Raw genomic sequence first — 17,761 nt, 5'->3', positions numbered from 1 at the left:
GCTCCTCCCTTCCGACTCTGTGTCCGCGACAGTCAGACTGTTGCCTCCACCCCTCCCCTGCTGCTGTTCTCGCCAATGCCACCAGTGACTTCCACGTTGCCAGGTCCAGCCAGCACTCTCAGACCTTTGCTTGCTTGCCCTCTCGGCTGCCTCGGGCTTGGCTAACCACTTCCCCAAACACCCTTTGGCCTTAGCCTCTGACACCCCACACTCACACTCTGCCAGTAGTTCTCCTACTCCTCTGACTGCCCTGCCCTGTCTCTCTCTCATGTCCCTTCACCATGCTGCTCCCACCACCAGCGCCAAGACCTGCAACCCACTCCCCCTGGTGTCCTCATGCCATGACTGAGTTTCACCATCTCTCTGCCCAGGGACCTCCTTGCTCTGGGCTGGCGAGAGGCACACTTGGCGTCTTTCAAAAGCCGAGGAGCTTCCCTACAGGCCAGAGCAGTGTCCCCATGCCCTGTTGTGCCTTTGCCCTCCTAGCAACGGTTGGAAGCACCCCCGGAACAGGGGCGGCCAAGATCAGAGCCTGGCAGGATGAGCAAGGCTCACCCCAAAAGAGCCAAAGTTATCTGTGGGCCCCTTGAGCTCCCCCCTTGGCTCATCTTCTTCCCTTAATACTAACCACCTTCTAACCTACTATACAATCAACATATTCATATGGCCGTGTGTCTGTGGGTTACCGTCTCCCTCCTAGAATTTAAGCGACACAGACACAAGGATCTTGGTTTTCTTCACCGCTAGATCCTAGTAACCTAGAGCAATACCTGGCCCAATAGGGGCTCAATAAATATTTGCTAAATGAACCAAAGAAAGAAGGATTGGTACTTCGTTGGAAGTGCCTACCTGACCTCCTGAGGTTCCCGAAGATCCAACAGTCTGCACGCAGAGGCCTCACTGGCATCCACAGTCCCTGCCTCTGAACGGCAGCTCTCTGCCTGAGCCTCCACTCACTGCTCCCAAAGCCTCAGCCCCTGTCGCTGAGCCCCACGTAAGACCCGCACCCCCAATCCTCAAGAGCAGCCTCCACTGAGTCACTGGGGAGCCTGGGACCATTCTCTGGTGAGAACTTAATCTGCCCTGAACCTATGACAAAAGCCACTGCCCCAGCCATGGAGCTGAACCCGACACGCAGAGAGGACTCTCCAGCCCGAGGCCCCGTGTCCGAAGTGTGCGTGCACAGCACTGAGAAGAGGCCCCCCTCCATGAGGCCTGGCAGAGGGAAAAGAACAGAAACCCTAAGGGGGGAGCCTCAGGGTAGAAGGTGGGAGCCCCCCCGGGAGAACCCATTTCAGGGGAGACAGGTTCGTGCCACGCCTTTCCTTTAATGTCCCATCCTAGGGGTGCAACACGCAAGCACAGAGTCTAGGCCCCTTTGTAAAACTTTTATTTAGAAATCTTCCCAATATATCCTTATATATATACACACATCATCACCACATGGGTTTTGTCGCTAGAGTCACACGCCCACAGTGTTGGCCTCTGGGCTGTACAAAGGTCAAGGTACCTGGAGCGGTTACTCCTCTTCTGCAGAAAAATGCAGAGACCAACGCAATGCATCACGTACAGTACAACATTGACGGAAAGTGCTGGGCCCGCCCGCAGGAACGATGCGCTATGTACATGGGCTGGGGGGCAAGCCTTCGGCGGGGGCCACGTACCATTGACATCACAAGTACGACACGACCACCCCCAAAGGCCGAGACAGTTGTCGGCTGACTACCGATGCTGTGCCCTTTGTTTTGCTTTCGGAAAAGGATAAAGGTTGTACCATCTTGTCGTTTGCCACTACAAATAAAAGAATACGAATTTGTCTTAAAAGACATGATTCCCTCCAGTCATTAACAGTCATCTTTGTCCTCCTCATGTTTTTTTACATTTTTTCCTTTTTGTACAGATATTATTCTTGGATGGAGAATGTTCATGGGTGAAGAGGAGGCAGAGGAAGGAGAAGAGTATGGTGGGGGGAGGTGCTGGAAAGGAAAGTGAAAATTATGGATCTTTTCTAGTACTTAACAAAGACACAAAGCTTTGCCCACCCCTACCCAGGCCTGTCTCGGGTAGCTGTAGTACTTTTTACATATTCTGCCTCTTTCCCATCTCTCTTTTCTAGTCTCCCTCCTGTGCCTTGCTTTGGAATGAGACTGAAATGAGGTCAATCTGGAGAGATAAGGATAACCTAGATAACTCAGGATAAAGTGGTTTAGAACCTAAATTACCCAAATGCTATGCAGACAGGCAGACTGGCCCACTGCCTAGGTCCCGGACTCAGGGTGGGAAACCCCACTGCAGGAATGATAGTGAGGGGGACAGAGTTCCATACGATCTCAAAATGCTTCTACTTTCACGATTCCATTCAGTCCACACCACAGCCCTAGGAGACAGGCCAAGCTAGCGTATTTATGAGAAGTTGACTTTCAGAGAGAGAACTTTTCCAGGTCACACTGCAAGTCTGAGAGAAGAGGAAGCCAGTAGCTGGAGTTCCTCAAAGAATGTGTGATCCATCTCCTAAAACCCATCCACCTATGCTCACCGTGGCCACTTTTCACTCCCAGGTCAAATTAACCCACCGGAAGCAAACGCAGCCTTAGGACCTAGAACAGGTGCTCCATCTTTAGACAGATGGGATTTTTCACAGGAGCGTCCAAGTATCAGAAAGGAACGAATCCTAATGTTCATCAAAATATGATTGGGGGGGGCGCTGAAATGGGACAGACAGAGTGCTACAAGGGTAACCATGTTGCTCCCACCCCCACAAACTGGACCTCTCCTCTCACAACTTAAAAGGAAGGGGAGGAGAGCAGGGATCATTCCCCATGGGCATGTGGCTGTCCCCAAGGTCCTGCCATGGTGAAGGCGAACCACCAGGCTGGAGCCCATAAGGTGTGAGGGCCTTTCCCGACAGCCGCAGCGATGGTTCTTCCACATTGCTATGGACAGGGCAAAGTCAGAGCATTGTTTTCCCTCTGACCTCAAAGGCAGCGCCTGGTCAGAGCCGGTTGGGGTGACTTGAGGGCACAATGACAGGTATGTAGGACTTGTGTGCAGTTTGTTCCAGGGGCTTGGGAGGTGGGTCACAGGCAGGCGTCACCTTAAGAAAACCATGTCCCACCATCTGGATTGACACGGGAGATCAATGAGGGGGCAGCAGTCCACTCTACAAAAGGATTCTCCACTTTACCAAGGGACTCGTGGCAGTATTTCTTTAAAAGGTGAAGATAAGGATTTGATTTACAAAAATGTCATGTACAGCTTCTGGGGGGGAGTATTCCTACTGCGTCACGCCAGCCTCCCATACACACCCTGGATGACCAAAATTTGTGCGCTCAGGAATGCCGAAGGTTCTGCTAAGTGAATGTCAATGTGTTTGGGTCTCCGCCAGGGCCTGGTCTCTCACTGGGCTCCCCAGGCCCTAGAAGTGGGGCTAGATCCTGGGTCGTATCAAGACCTAGAGATCCCACAAATACCTGAAGTTAAGCAAAATCCCAAATGCCAGGAATTCATAGGACAGAGTTTGTTGTCGATTCAGTTTCAGGACACAGACCAGACCATCAGCAAACAGACATCCTGCAGCAGGGAGGCCCCTCTGAGGAGCTAGGAGAACGCGAGATGGGGCCGCACGTCTACTCTCAGCATCAACACACACCGATCAGCACACTGGCATCTGCTCCCTGCGTGAACAGCGACGTGTCGCTGAGGACGCAGGCAGGTAGCTCTTAGGCACCGCCACGATTTGAAGCCCACGTGCCCCAAATAGCTCTTGCTCAATTTCACTCTCATCATTTCTCCTTTGTCTGCCTTCGAACAAAGCTCACAGGGCACGCTCACAGCCGCAGACTCAGTCCCCACAGCCACAAGGATGAGGAAGGCAAGTCTCAGTGGGGAGAGAGCAGAGCTTCGATCCCCAGGGCAAGGAGTAAGGGCTTCTGGGTTTCTGACCCTCTGGCCCAGCTAGTCGAGAGCAGGCTGTCCACTGGCCGTCTTCTTCAGCCAGGCCCTGAAGAAGGCACCTCGAGGCTTGTGACTCTCTGCAGCTGGACGGACCAACAGGGGCCTGGGTGAAGATGGGGCTCAAGAAACGGGCAGCTATTGGGTACCTGTGTATTTGGACAGTGTGGCCACAAAAGCCACCCCAGCGAGTTTGGGAGGGGTTCAAGGCGAGGCAGAGGCTGCCGGACACAGGAGAGAGCTGACAACCCCAGGTCTCAGCGAAGACAGGGCTCCCGTGCGCCAGGCCGAAAGCAACGCCACTCCAGCCTCTCACTGGAGAAGTCTTAGGGATATGGAAGAGGGGGAAGACCGTGCCATCTTCATAAAAAGTACCTACCACTTTGCTCCATGTTTCTGTTCTCCTACTGAGGCAGGAAACAGGAAAGCCAGCCCCAGAGGCAGCTGGGACTTCCCACAGCTCAGACATCAAGGAAAGCTCATCAAAAGTCCATGCCCTGCTTCAGAGCTGCCCAATCCTCACCCCACCTGCCCTAAAGCCCATGGTGCCCGTGGCCTGAGGGCACCCTCCTGGCTGGTCCTGGGTGGCCCCAGACCCATCACCGAGGGCCGGCTCCATCCGCGGCGGGCAGCATGGCAGGATGGAGGCTGCGGGCCGTGTGCTTGGGTGCCGGCTCTTCCGTGTAGCTGTCCGGGCTGGCTGCCCCATCCAGGGAGCTGCCACAGCTGGAGTTCGGGGACAGCACGTCCTGCAGGAGGTCATCTGGAGGTGCAGCGCCCCCTCCGCCACCACCCCCTCCACCAGCCCCCACCGCAGGGTCCTTGCCAGGTTTGGCCCGCTGGCTGCCCTCCTCCTCCTGGTCATTGAGCAGCTTGGCCAGGAAGTTGATGTACTTCATGGCCAGGCGGAGGATCTCATTCTTGCTGAGCTTCTTGTCTGGGGGATGCGTGGGGATCAGCTTGCGGAGCTCAGCGAAGGCCCCGTTCACATTCTGCTGCCGCCATCGCTCCCGGCTGTTGGTGAAGATGCGCCGCACGACTTTGGTGTGGGGACCTGGAGGTAGGAGGACAAGGGTTAGGACAGTGGGTCGGGGATCCCCCAGGGCGTCTTCTCCTGTGGGGAAGCGGAGAAGCCATCCACCTGGAAACTTGGGAAACCTAGAATGCCCTCTTTCCTTTTACTCAGAAAACTCTTTACTTGTCCTTCAAAACCCTGTTTATCTGTTTCCTCCTCTCTGAGAACTTCCCTCATCCCTCCAGACAGATCTAACCAACCACCATGGCCCTATAATCCTGTAATCTCCATCACTCTTGATCATCACTTATGTTTCCATGTTTGTCCCCCTCTCTGAGCTGTGAGACATTTGAGGACAGGAACCATATATTATTCATTCATTCACTTGTGCTAAGAGGCCATATGGCACTAGTTAGAAAGATTAAACTCTGGAGCCAGACGTTCCAGGTTCAATTCCTGACTGTTACTCCCTAGATAGTAACTCTGGGCAAGTTACCTGAACTCTCTGTGTCTTAGCATCATCACCTGTACCATGGAGATAACACTAGTAACTCAAGTCATAAGATTGTCTTGTGAATCTAACAACTAATACAGTTAAAGTACTTAAGATAATACCTGGCTCTGACGAAACAGTCAATAAATGTTAGCTATTATTATCCATTCATCAGTTATTTCCTGACAACCGGCACTGTGCTCAGCATTAAGGAATAAAGGTGCACAGAGTCCCTGCCCTCGTGGAGCTTACATGTTAATGGGGATGACAGATGATGAACAATCGGCAAACAAATAACAAACAAACGGGAAGCTGAATGTAAACGAAAGATGGAAAGGAGCGGCCATGTTTACCTGAGGTGGTTGGGGACATCCTTTTGGAGGAGGTGACATCTATAAGGGAAGAACTTAAGGCCGAAGAAGAGCCAGCCAGACACAGGAAGGGAAGTTGGAAGGGCATGTGCACATGCCCTGAGCTGGGAAATGGCTGAAGCCAGCCCGGAGAGATTAGTGTGGGTAAGATCAGAGGAGCCTGAGTCCAGATCCCATAGGGCCCTGTGGTAAGATGTAGGGATTTTATTCTAAGGGTGATGGAAGCACAGAGTAGGCAGGAGCTCAATAAATATTTGCTGACCAACTGATCATGCTGGCAGGTACGGAATGGAGGAGAGAGCAGAGTGGTGGGGAAATGACTTACACTGCAGGCTCTCTTCCCCAGGAGAGGAGTGGAGAGACAGCCATGCACAGGCATGGCCTGAGGCTCTAGGCAGGCGTCTGAGGGCTGCCTCCGTCTCCCCGTGTCTACAGTGCACTGATCACAGACTAGAACAGTATTCACTAGCGCTCATGTATTAAGACTTGCAGAGCAGGGGCAGACACCAGTGTGCATGTATCGAGCACCTATGGTATACAAAGCACTGCACTAAATGTCCAAGCGTGACCTGGGATTCCCAAAGCCAGCAAAGGCAGAGGAGCGCCCCGCTAGTGCTCCCAGGCTCCTGGGCTGAGGCGGCTGCTTCCTTCCGCAACCCTGAGGCACAGAGCCAGCTCCTGGCAGTCCTCAGGAAGCTCTGAGCACTGAAGGAACTGCCAGTACTGGGATGGTTGCTTGCCCTCTTCTGATGACCCTGGAACCGGATCTCAGAACGTGGAAAGCTGGGTAGGAGAGAAGACATCACCTAAGACCCATTGCTCATTTCACAGCTATGGAGACGGCGGCCAGGACGGAGGCAGACCTTGCCTCTGCAACCCAGCTCATCCGCGCCGACACTTCCCGCTTAATCATCTCTTACACATACACACACCAGTCTTACACACACACAGACACACACACACCATGTTTCCCCCAGGGAGAATCACTCATCCTCTGCCCACAGTGCCTCAGAAGCTATCTTTCCAAACCCCAGCAGGCCCCAGCCCAGCTGACTCTTTGCCAAAGGCCAGACCCAGGCTGGGAAAAACACAGCACGCCTGCTGGGCAGTCCTACCCTGGGTGCCTCAGAGGAAATAACTTGCTGTTCTCCGGCCTCCAGGACAGACAGAGGGGAGTCCCTCAGCTGTGCCACCAGGAGGACCACTGCTCTGTGGCTGAAGCTGGCTGATCTTGAGGGAGCTCCTAGGTGGGGAGAGGCATTATGGCCGCTCCTAGGTGGGGAGAGAGGCATTATGGCCGCTCCTAGGTGGGGAGAGAGGCATTATGGCCGCTGTCACAACTAGAGCTACACAGACTCCAGAAGCCGTGCCTACCCCAAGCCAGGCCCTAAAAGCACTTTACCCCACTGTGCTCCTTCAACAACCTGTGAGGAAGCTATTATTCTCCCTACGTTACAAATGAGAAAACGGAGGCCCAGAAAAGTTCAGCAACAGGAATGCACGTCGAGTCCTGGCTTTAGACCTTGTGTTAGCCCCACTTTTATGGACTCTTTTCATTTAAATCTCTGATTTCAAAATCCTGTGGGCATATCCTGCACCCCTCCACCCTTCCCTTCACCTCCATTTCTGTCTATTCCTCTTTGGTCCTTTCCAGAGAACCACCCACCTCTCCACACCTTCCTCTTTCCTGAGTCTGTACCTCCCTCCATGTCCTCTGTCTCACGCTGGCAGGGCACAGAGTAGGTGCTTGGTAAATATTGGCATCATTCATGGGTAATCTCCTCTCTACACTCCTGCACTCCCCCCAAACCCTCACCCCTTGCCCCTTCCTCTGTGCCTGATTTCTGTCGTCTCTGACCTTTGTAGAAAATGCCTCTTCCCTGGGGAACTTCAGGGCTGGTCTTGCCTACTTCCTGTTTGGTACACCCACCTCCTGTCTCTAACCTAGCAGCACTGACACTCCAACACCCTTCCCTCCCGGCCCTACACCCCTGTGCCCCAGGCTGGCTGGGTCTTTTGAGATCTGTTCCTTGTCCAGATGCTAGCTTGCCTCCTCTCCAGAACACCACAGAGGGATCCCCTCCAGAAGCCCCAGCTCAACATACATCCCTCCCACCAGCAACTTGCAGAAATCCCAGTCTGGCTTCAAGGCCTCCGGTGTGCACCAGGAGCTCCAGGAAGTCCCTCGGCTCTGAAGAGCCTGCTCTCCTGCCCCCTGGTGCTGGGCCCCATCTACTACATCTAGTCAACCTTGGGAAGAGGGAGGGGGTCCTCCAAATTTCCCACTCATCCAACTCCTTCCCCCAAGTTCGGGGCCAAAGACTACTCGGGTAGTTCACATTAAAAATGCTGAGGCCTTTGGGGTCGGGGGGAGGGAGGGAGCAGGGTAGAATCTATGATGTCAGGAAGGGAACTCCGAGTCTCAGCTCAGAGTGTGGAAAAGGGCACAAGAGGGCCCCACTCTGCAGGGACCTGGGACAAGACCCTTAAAGGTGCAATTCCAGGCAGGGAGAAGACTTCAGATTCCAAAGAGGACTTGGGAGGAGATACAGAGAATCCCTGGAGGTTGGTGCTTAGAAACACTGTGTGTTTCTGCCCTCCCGGGGGATCCTTACCAACTGTAGGAATGGAGCTAGAGTGGGGACTACAATTGACGGTGGAGGTTTGGGCTAAGTGCCACAGTGTGTCCTCACTCCCATGCACTCTCTTCCCAGGACCGTGGTAAACCCCCAGCCCCACCCATGACCTCCCCTAGTCCCAGGTCAATAGGGCGAGGACTTCAACAGCTTCTCTTGGCTCCAAGAGAGCTGCCCATCTATGTGAGACACCTAGGGAGTAGTCCCCGATGATTCCTCCTTCAGGGTTCTAACACCTTGAGGGAGTGAGTACACAAGTGGAGCGGGGGGGGGGGGGGGGGGGTTGACTCACCATCAGTAATCTCCATCTCATAAGGGGAGGGTCTCCTCTTCACTCGGTTGTTGGTGGCAAACATAGGGAAGGCATCTGGCTCCCCAAAGAACCCACTGTGGGAGGGAGCAGGCAGATCACAAGATCACATGTGGGTGGAGGGGAGAGAGGGGCTCCATACAGATCCTCCCCACATGTTCTTGAGCCCCCGCCCCAAAAAACAAGGGCAACCCTGGTCCCTTCACATCGGAACTGGGGATAGAAGAAGCATGAAACACACACACACACACACACACACACACACACACACAACACCCCCAGACTCTCTCTGTGGTGAGACAAACAAGGGGAGGGTGGCCACACACCCCTACACACACACACACTCAGACACACACAAACACACATACACAGAATTAATGGTGAACACAGGGAGCAAACACAAAAATGAGCATACACCCCCCCACATACAAGCGCACAAGCCATAGGCACCTCCACTCCCAAACAGGTGCTCACACAGGCAGACACGGCCTTCACACCTGGCAGGGTGCAATTCCTGCACCACATAAGGGCACCCTGTTCCTTACCCCCAACTTCACCCCACCTTCACTCCAGCCCCATGGGGCCCAAGGACAGACAACAGACAGGAAACCCTGACTCAGCCCCACTGACATGCCCCCCCATTACCCACTCGACTCTCCGTAGCTTCTTCCTCCAGTGTCCCACCGACTGCCCCCCACTGTCTCTCCCTGCCTCATCTTCCTGTCCCCACCCCAACCGTGTCTCCTGCTCTCCACCACCTCAGTGGCCCCAGCAGGAAAATGGATACCCTCACACCAAAGGGAGCACAGGTCCTGGCCAGAGATCGCAGCTAGGGGCAGAGGAGCTCAGGAGAGGAGGGAGGGATCTATTCCCCAGGCAGGCCCTGGCAGGGAGTTTCAGAGGAGGGAGACCTCTTGCAAGCACATCTCTTACCTGTCCACCGAGGGCTGCAGCTTCCAGAAGAATTTCACAGCGGAGCGCATTCAGACACATTCCTTCCTGGTACTCACACTCAGACTCCTCCTGTCCACCCCACGCCCCCACCACCACCACCACCAGGCAGCGCCCCGCGCTTCTGCTCACAGCCAGCCGCATGCCGGTACTCCCCCTCTTTGGCTTCCAAGCTCGCAGCACGCCGCGTTAACAAGACACCTGCACACCGCCCCCCGCGTGCGCACACATACACACACACACTAGCAGAGGGCTCGTTCCTCACTTGCACGGGGACTCCAGCCAAGACTTTTCCAACCCCGGGTGTAAAACGTCCCCCTCTCCCCCTCTCCTAGCGCGCTCAGCCACACTGCCCCGCCGGGAGGAGGGCAGCCGGCTCCCGACGTGCGGAAGAGGAGCCCCGGCGCCCATGCCTCCTGCCCACCCGCCCCTCCCGCCGGCCCTGACCTGCCGAGAGAAGCCAGCGGCTGGCTGAGGCTGTAGAGCAGCGCGCGGCCGGGGGCGGCCGGGGCCGCCAGCGCGGGCGGGCTCAACTGCACCATGCGGCCGTCGCCGGGCAGCTCTGCGGGGGCCGAGGCGGGCGCGGGCCCAGGAGGTCTGCACAGCTCGGTGGTGGGTACCCGATGGCGCGCTTCGGCAGCCGCCGCGTCGCGGCCCTTTAAGTCTCGCGCGGCGCCGCCCCCACCGGCGGGGCCGCCCCCCGGGCCGCCGCCGCGCGCGCCCAGCTCGATGACCGGGGGCTCCGCCGGGACCGCGCGGCTCGTCTCCTTGGCGACGCCGTTCAGCAGGACCAGGTGCGGGGGGGCCATGCGGGCCTCGGCCGCGTCCCGTCCGTCTAGCGGGGGGTCACTGCGTGCCGCCTCGCTCGGCGGCCGCTCCGTCATCCTGCGGGCAGACAGACAAGCGGACACCCGCTCTGACCACCGCCCCCGGCCCATCCACGTGGGGTGGGATCGGAGCGGGGGGTGCGGGAGGGGGTAAAAGGCAGAGAGAAATTCACGCACCGAAACGTGAGAAGAGGCGGACAAACTTAGCGCCACGTGGACACACACCCGCCCGCAGTGCTGGGGCAGGAGGGAAAGGGGGCCTCTGGTTTGGGAGAAGAGAAGAGGGTGCCCGGGAGACAGAGACTGAGGGCCAAAAGGACAGAGGTGGAGAAGGACGACAAAGACATTGGAAGAAAAGGAATACAGCCAGCGAAAGAAAAACAGAGGGTGGGGGGGAAGGAGGAAGGAAATGTAGAAAGAGACGAGAAAGAAATATCACCCCGTGCCCCTTCTCAGGCCGCAAGGGAAGAGGAGGGAACAAATCCCCGACCGTGTTCTTCCCGCCCCCCTTTTGGTTTTGGCGGGGAACCTGTCGCGCGGAGGTGGGGTGCTTTTCGAACCTCCCTTGCCTTTCAGCAATACCTGCCCCCAGCCTACCGCCACACACATACACCCAGAAACCTGGTGGGGGTGTGTGTGCAAGAGGGATCAGAGCTGGCAGAGAATTATCCGGAGGAGCCAGCTCTCCCTTTCAACACATATTCACCCCTGCGGGGACGGCGTCCGTCTACACTCCGCAAATCCACCTGTATTCTGTGTAGCGCCAGAAACCCCAGTGGCCCTTTACTTTTACTCCTCCTGGGACTGGAGACGGGACATAAGGAAGGGAAGAAGATGATCCCGGCCATACCTCCCCGCACACTATATATACCCGCTTCTGCTCAGCTGAACTCAAAAGTGAGGTGGGGTCTAGAAGGGAAGCCTGCCTGAGGCAGTGTGAAGCCCCGACGTTCAAAGGGTGCTCCTGAGGCCACTGGGGTCTGGGCTCCCATCCAGGAGTGTGGGGCGAAGGGGTGTCATGATGGCTGCTGAACTCGTCCAGCACTCCCCCATCCCCCTCTCCTACCTCGGTGTTGTCCTCTGGGAAATGGGAGGTGTACCTCATATATGCATTTAAAAGCACTGTGCAAATGCTCAAGTAAACATTATTATAGACTGGGAGACTGGGCCAGCAAGGAGACTACCTTGCCCAAGGTCACACTCGCCTGTTTGCCACAGAGCAGGACTCGAACTCCAGTCTCGCTCTGTCTTTGTTATCCTCCCATATACACCCTCTCATATATCCTGCCCGCCCCCCTCCAGCAAAGGACAGTCCTCTCCTCCTCAACCATACTCCTGGGTGACCGCAGGCAGAGGCTCCACTCCCCACTACCGCTCCCTCCAGTTCTTCCAAAACCCACCACACACACACACCCCACCCCCTCAAGGATGAAAACAGAAAAACTATGAGACTCTGGGTCCAGAGTGGGGAAATGCTTGTGAGTTTTAATAAAACAATAAAAATATAATCAACTCAACAGGCTTCATAAGATGTTCAAAATAAGATTTCTGCTGTTGGAATTATATAATTGGCGTATTTTATAGCAGAAAACAAATACACAAAAATCCAACTCAGCACCAAGCAGAGTCCATCTGATCATTCCTGGCAGCCACTCTGCCACTGCACCACTCTGGACTGGAGTCGGCCTGGGAACCATCCTCCCACCCCAGAAGAGAGACCCGACCTTCTGAAACCTCCTCAGGAGCTCAGCTCAATGGCCACTGGACACACAGCTGATGGAGAATCACCATTCAGATTAAGCTCCTGCCCTAGCTCTGCCAGCCCCATGGGCAGTGCCCCAAAATGACAAAATTCCCCCAGACCTGGTGCACCCTGGCTGCAAAGGCAGTAGGTCTGCAACACTTCATTGGAAACGAGTTTATGTTCATGGTGGAAACAATAGGTCTGTCTGTATCCACAGAATGGGACCAACCGTCAAGACACCGCGGCCACTAGAAATGCACCAGTGGTATACCACTGGAGACTTCCTGGCTCCCCTGCAACAGTGAAATGCATTAGAAATATACCGTCCTCTGGCAAAGCGTACAAGCCCCAAGGAGCTGGCTCCCTACCTTACTGTCCCCAGGCACCGTTGTGCACCCAGTGACACGTGCTTAAGTCCCAGCTCCTAACCGAGTGACAAACCGTTCACTCAGCAATTGCCAGAATGAGCTCAAGCTCTCCATATGACACATTTGTACCTTCTGATTAATTCCAAGACTCTGAGTAGGAGCAGATCCCAGAGGGGCAAGGGGAGCACGTATCTCAGATGAGCTGACTCTGGCCCCAAATGCCCTCTCCAGACGCCTATAAATATCTATATCTCTGAGCCCCCCCCCAAACCTATGATTGGTCCCCAGGGGTCTGTGGTCAACCTCTCCCCGCCCCTCCCAGGACCTCAGGAAAACCCTGCCGGTTCATCTGCAACCAGGATCACCCAGGCCAGAGGGCCAGGCTCTCGAGGAAGCTGCCAGAGAACTCACAAGCACTTTCGGTGGTCGGTGACTAAATCCCATCACTTGGCTTTGGTTAAGATTATTAAAAGGAAAGCCGGAGTGATGTTTATTTATTTTTATTAGGGAAAATGAAAAAGGGGGTGAGAAGGTTTCAGATTTCGAACCGAACAGCACTAGACTATTGGACCCTTACAACTCCTCTTTGTGCAACCAAGACCCAGCTCAAAGCCCCCTACACCGGCTCATCTCCTGCTGCCAGACAGCCAGCCACATAACTTCCATGTGTGTCTGAACACGACAGGGGAACCCGAGAGCTCCTGGGGGACAGGCACCTGGTCTCCGGCAGCTTCCAATTCCCAGCAAGGAAAATTTCTTATGTGAAAACAGCCTCCGCCATGCCCCGGCTAGAGCCGCCGCCTTAAACACAGCCTCTGGTCCCTGATACTGCATCCACACCCGCATGACCCACTGGGGGAGCCCCAAGCCTGCACGCAAACCCAAATCGCCCGTGAACAGAACCACTTTCCCGCTGCTACTGGAGTGGAGCGGTGTTTGAACGCAGCCCCACCCTAGGCCTTAGGCCCCAGCCTGGGCCCACCCGAGTTGGGACTGCGTTAGCCAGGATGGCTGCGGCCTTCTTCCTGCCAGAGCCCCGGGAGCACACAGCCTGCGCTATCCGGATATAGCCGCCCCAAAGTTATGAGCCCGGTGAAACGTCCACGGAACCAGGACAGAGGGGGACCTTGGGTGAGGGGGGACTAAGCCCAACTAGCTGTTTTCACCCAGGGCCAGGAAACGGCCCTGCTGGAAGCCACAGTGGCACAGAGGCCACAGTCAGTGGCAGAGTCAGATCCCGGATTCCCAACTCTGGGTTCGTCCTCCCCTCCTCCTCCCCAATCTGAAACTGGTCTGTCCTCTGTCCCAAGCTTTCCCCACCTCAGGCCAGATCCCAAGGCCTTCCTGGTGACTGTTTCCACCAGTGCTATTCCCCCAAAAACTCACCTGGGGCATATTTAGAGAGAGCGGCCCCTCTGAATAGGATCTCCACTCCTCCTCCGGCGGGAGAGGGGCAGGAGCCGAGGTCCAGGTTGTGGAAGGGGTCTTTGCTTTCCCCCTCTCTCACTGAGAGACCGGCAGTTAGGCCGCGGTGTGGTCCTGGGCGGTCTGCCGCGCCCAAAGCGAGTTTCCAGGAAAGATGGGGGTGGAGAGAAAGAGGGAGGGCGAGAGGGAGGGAGAGAGAGAAATGGGGGTCAATGGCTGGGAATTACCTCATGTCCTCGCCAACCCGCCCCGGGAATCGCCAGCAGCTTTCCGCCCCCAACCTGCAGGTGTTTGAAGCCTCCCCCGCACCCCCATAAAAAAGAACCCTACACCTGACCAATCAGGAATAACTATCTAGTCCAACAACAACAACCCAGCCGCAGACTGCCCGGAACATTATCGGACCCTCCAACCGGGATGTCTGGTTCAGTGTGGCCATTTGTTTTCTAAGCAGACTCGTCTACGCCGTTGGCTCGGGAACCGAAGTCAGGCCGGAGCTGTGGCCACAGCGCGGAGTCGTCCGCAGCCTGGCATGGGTGGGTAGGGGGATGTGTGTCCGAAAAGGGGAATCCGATCTTCAGACCCTGGTCGGTGGGACAGAACCTCTGAGGACCCCATTCTCTCCATGACTCTCACCTGCCCACCTCCAACCCAAAGCGAAACCAGAACCCAATTCCAAAGGCTACTTTCCCGAAGGGATACAGTCTGAACGGCGCAGATCCCAGAGAAAGGGGTGGGTGGGGGGATATCTGATGTAACCCAGTCCCTTTTTTTCTTCCTACAGATTAAGGGGGGCGGGGAAGAAGAGGGAGAGGAGGAAAAGAAAGAAAGGAAAAGAAAAGAAAGGGAAAAAGAAAGAAAGGAAAGGCCCTCGCCTTTCCCTCAACAATCCCTACACAAGATTTTCGATTTATCGGCATTCAGATCGTCAGAGAAGGGGAGAATTTTAGTAATTCTTTTCAGCAATAAACAAGGAAAGGATGGAGGGTAAAAATAAATCCAGTACTGCTTCCCAGGGTGTAGCGGTAGTGAAATTTAGTTCACCTTTTTTTCCCTCCCTCCGGAAGGTTTGTTTAATTTGTTTTGCCTAAATTGTCCAGTTTATGGTCACACATCGAAGTCTTGGATTAATTGCTAAGGCCACCTCCTTTTTGCCCCGGCTTTAGTGGAAATACAGTAATAATTATTCCCTGCGGTTTCAGTCCAATGCGGGAGATTTTCTTTCTCCTCTTCTAATCCAAATGAGGGGGGAGGTGTGGGAACAAGAAGGAATCCAGTCACGCCCGGTGTCTGAGGTCGGGTTTAATTTCTGCTTTAGGACGGAGTCTCTGTGTTCGTCCCTCTCTCCATTTTCTCTCCCTACCACAAACCCAGCAGTTTAAAGATCAGCGCTGGTGGGAGGAAACCCGCGCTGCTTTGTTATCGCCCCGAAGAAGCTAAAAGGGACAAGCCGCTTCGCTCCTGGACGATTATTTTAATTAAAATACGATGATGATGATGATGATGGTGGTGGTGGTAGTAGTGGTGGTGGTGATGATGATGACATTAGCAACCACAGTAACTGGCAAAACAAAATCCTTTCTTTCGGAGCTAGGGCAGCACTGACCCCGTCCCTCCAGGAAGCCCGGTCCCGGTCATCGATGTGACGGGTACCTGACCCACGCGGGAATGTCGCTCACCCGGGGAGGGGGTAGAAAAATGTTCCTTGGAGATGATCCCGAAGGTCCCCACCCGAGGCGCGAGGCCTGGAGAATGCGCCCATTGTCTTTTCCGGGCCTCTCCCGCAGACCCCGGCGGCCGTACCCGCGAAACTGACCAGAAATGGACGAAGCCTGAATGCGGCGAGAACCGAAGCCGGCGGCTACCGGCCTGAAGGCGCTGGCCTCCGCGAGCGCTGCTCAGCTTCCAGCCTGGAAGAGCCTCCCACTCACTAACAACCCCTCCAACACCGAGGCACAGAGTGGCCTCTGGACAGAGCAGGGCTGCTCATCCAAGCCAACGCTGGCTTCCGAATACATCATAATTTGGAATAAAACGTGAAATCCCTCTCCCCGCCCCCATGCCGCCTCCTCAACTCGCGCATCCATCTCTCGCTCACTCGCCCTCCCCTCCACCCCCCAGCGATTTACAAACGCACTTCCAAAGGACACCAGCACACAGGCACACACCCCGGTGCGGACAGGGCCACACGCGGTCCAGCTCCATAGAAGGGAAGCGAAGTAAGCACAACGCAACACTGCCCCACAAGCCGACTCGGTCAGGCCCACACATTGTCCAGCACGACACAACGAAATCGATCAAACGCAATCGCTCAGGGACGCACAACCCAACGCAGTCAGGCTCACACACGCCCGACACAACGAGACCATACAAACACAATCGCAAAGGCCAAGCAACCCCGCACACATGTCGAGAAGGCAAACGAGCGTAATTATATACAACGATGAAAACGCAGAAGGGCCTCGGAGAACTCAAATCTACACCCTAAAGAGGGCAAACACCATCACACTTGGACACACAACCTATCGCCTAGAAGACCACCCTCAGAAGAAGTCAACACTGCCCACAGCTCACACACTCCCTCTCACAATCCCACCGCATGCACACAACCACTAAGGAGAAATGAAAACCAACCACCGCCTCGCGCATTTCTGTCTATTGCGTAAGGAAAAGGGGAAGGAAGGAAGAGAGTCTCCGAGGCGGGAGGGGCGGCGGCGGCGAGCTCAAGGGCGTCGGTGGAAAATGCCCCCCATCGAAAGAAACCGAGGGAAAAGGAGCGAAACCTCTTCTGCGAGCGGGCAAAAGAGGGAGGAACTGGATGGGGATTCCGTGGGAGGTTGCAGGTTGCCTGCCCCTAGAAAAAGGCCAGAATGCTCACGTTTTGCCGCTAAGGGGGTACGCGTGTGGCCATTTTGAGGCCTGGTCCTTAGTGCCGAGCCCTCCCCCAGCCCCCCCCCCTCCAGTCCCCCGCTTCCGCGCCGCGGCGCGCCCGGCTCCTCCACCGCCGCGCTCTAATCCCGCTCACGTTCTAGGCCTCGTTAGCATGGGCCGAGGCGCGCGGGGGCCGTGTGTGCCGCGGAGATAAGGCACTGCCGCGGGTCCGCTCGCCCCCGATAAGCGCCTCGGCCATTACGGGCCAAATGATTCATTTTAATTTGGCAATTTCACCGGAGGGAGTGGGGACTGGTTGCGCGGCTCTGGGACCGTCTCCGTAATGCGCCACGGAGAGAGTTGGGCGGGCGCTCTGTCTAGGACCCGCCGGGTCCAGCCTCATTACTGATCCCGAGGCCTCTCGGGAACCCGGGCTCCCCACAACCTCAGTCCCTCGGCCTTCCAGACACATTTCTCCAACGACTCGCACCCCAGCAAGACCACACCACCAAAATGATCACATCCAACCCTTCCTTCCCTGACATTCATTCATACCAGTGTCCTGGATACTCGGATCTCAATGGGCAGTTCCTCTTATCCCAGAAAGCTCCCCAGTTCCCCCCGACTCTCACCCGCTTCAACCCTGGCTCTTTTCTGTTCTAAAATGGAGCCTGCTTGCCTGAATGTTGGGACTGAGGTCACACCCAAGAGGCTCTATGGAGGCAGAACTGGTGTCAACGAAGAGTTTAAAGTATCCACTATACCGAGTTTCAGGCTGAGCCCAGAGCTGGGAAACATC

General features: G+C 55.6%; 1 protein-coding gene and 1 long non-coding RNA gene across 13 annotated transcripts; one reads left to right on the top strand and one right to left on the bottom strand.

The window, feature by feature from the left end:
- Positions 1-1,374: 1,374 nt before the first annotated feature.
- On the bottom strand, positions 1,375-17,035 carry TAL1 (TAL bHLH transcription factor 1, erythroid differentiation factor). 12 transcript variants are annotated; one of them, XR_012325173.1, is made up of 5 exons: positions 14,053-14,484; positions 10,175-10,612; positions 8,759-8,853; positions 4,331-5,005; positions 1,375-1,791 (listed from the first exon to the last, which is right to left on the bottom strand). XR_012325173.1 is itself a non-coding variant. In XM_033867042.2 (5 exons), exons 3-5 carry the CDS (start codon positions 10,609-10,611, stop codon positions 4,551-4,553), a joined length of 987 nt encoding a protein of 328 aa, XP_033722933.1. In that variant the 5' UTR covers position 10,612; positions 14,053-14,214; positions 16,970-17,035; the 3' UTR covers positions 1,375-4,550. The 12 variants fall into 12 exon arrangements, 11 of the variants coding, with proteins under 11 accessions (XP_033722933.1, XP_033722932.1, XP_073646188.1 ...); XM_033867042.2 differs by adding an exon at positions 16,970-17,035 and having other exon boundaries at positions 1,375-5,005; positions 14,053-14,214; XM_033867041.2 differs by adding an exon at positions 15,908-16,961 and having other exon boundaries at positions 1,375-5,005; positions 14,053-14,214.
- On the top strand, positions 14,524-16,139 carry LOC109550382 (uncharacterized). The gene is made up of 2 exons (XR_002176875.3): positions 14,524-14,627; positions 15,879-16,139. It is a non-coding gene; the product is annotated as an uncharacterized lncRNA (long non-coding RNA).
- Positions 17,036-17,761: the final 726 nt, after the last annotated feature.

Source organism: Tursiops truncatus, chromosome 1, assembly GCF_011762595.2.
Source record: "Tursiops truncatus isolate mTurTru1 chromosome 1, mTurTru1.mat.Y, whole genome shotgun sequence".
In the NCBI taxonomy this organism is placed as follows: Eukaryota; Metazoa; Chordata; class Mammalia; order Artiodactyla; family Delphinidae; genus Tursiops; species Tursiops truncatus.
Note: the sequence above shows the minus strand (reverse complement) of the source record. Positions and strands in the feature narration are given on the sequence as shown.

Excerpts from the sequence above, each read along its gene's own strand:
- TAL1 (XM_033867042.2), bottom strand. The coding sequence starts at position 10,611 with ATGACGGAGCGGCCGCCGAGCGAGGCGGCACGCAGTGACCCCCCGCTA. Across the intron at positions 8,854-10,174 it reads CCGCTGGCTTCTCTCGGCAG|TGGGTTCTTTGGGGAGCCAG; the intron begins GTCAGGGCCGGC and ends TCCCTCCCACAG. Across the intron at positions 5,006-8,758 it reads TGAGATGGAGATTACTGATG|GTCCCCACACCAAAGTCGTG; the intron begins GTGAGTCAACCC and ends TCCTACCTCCAG.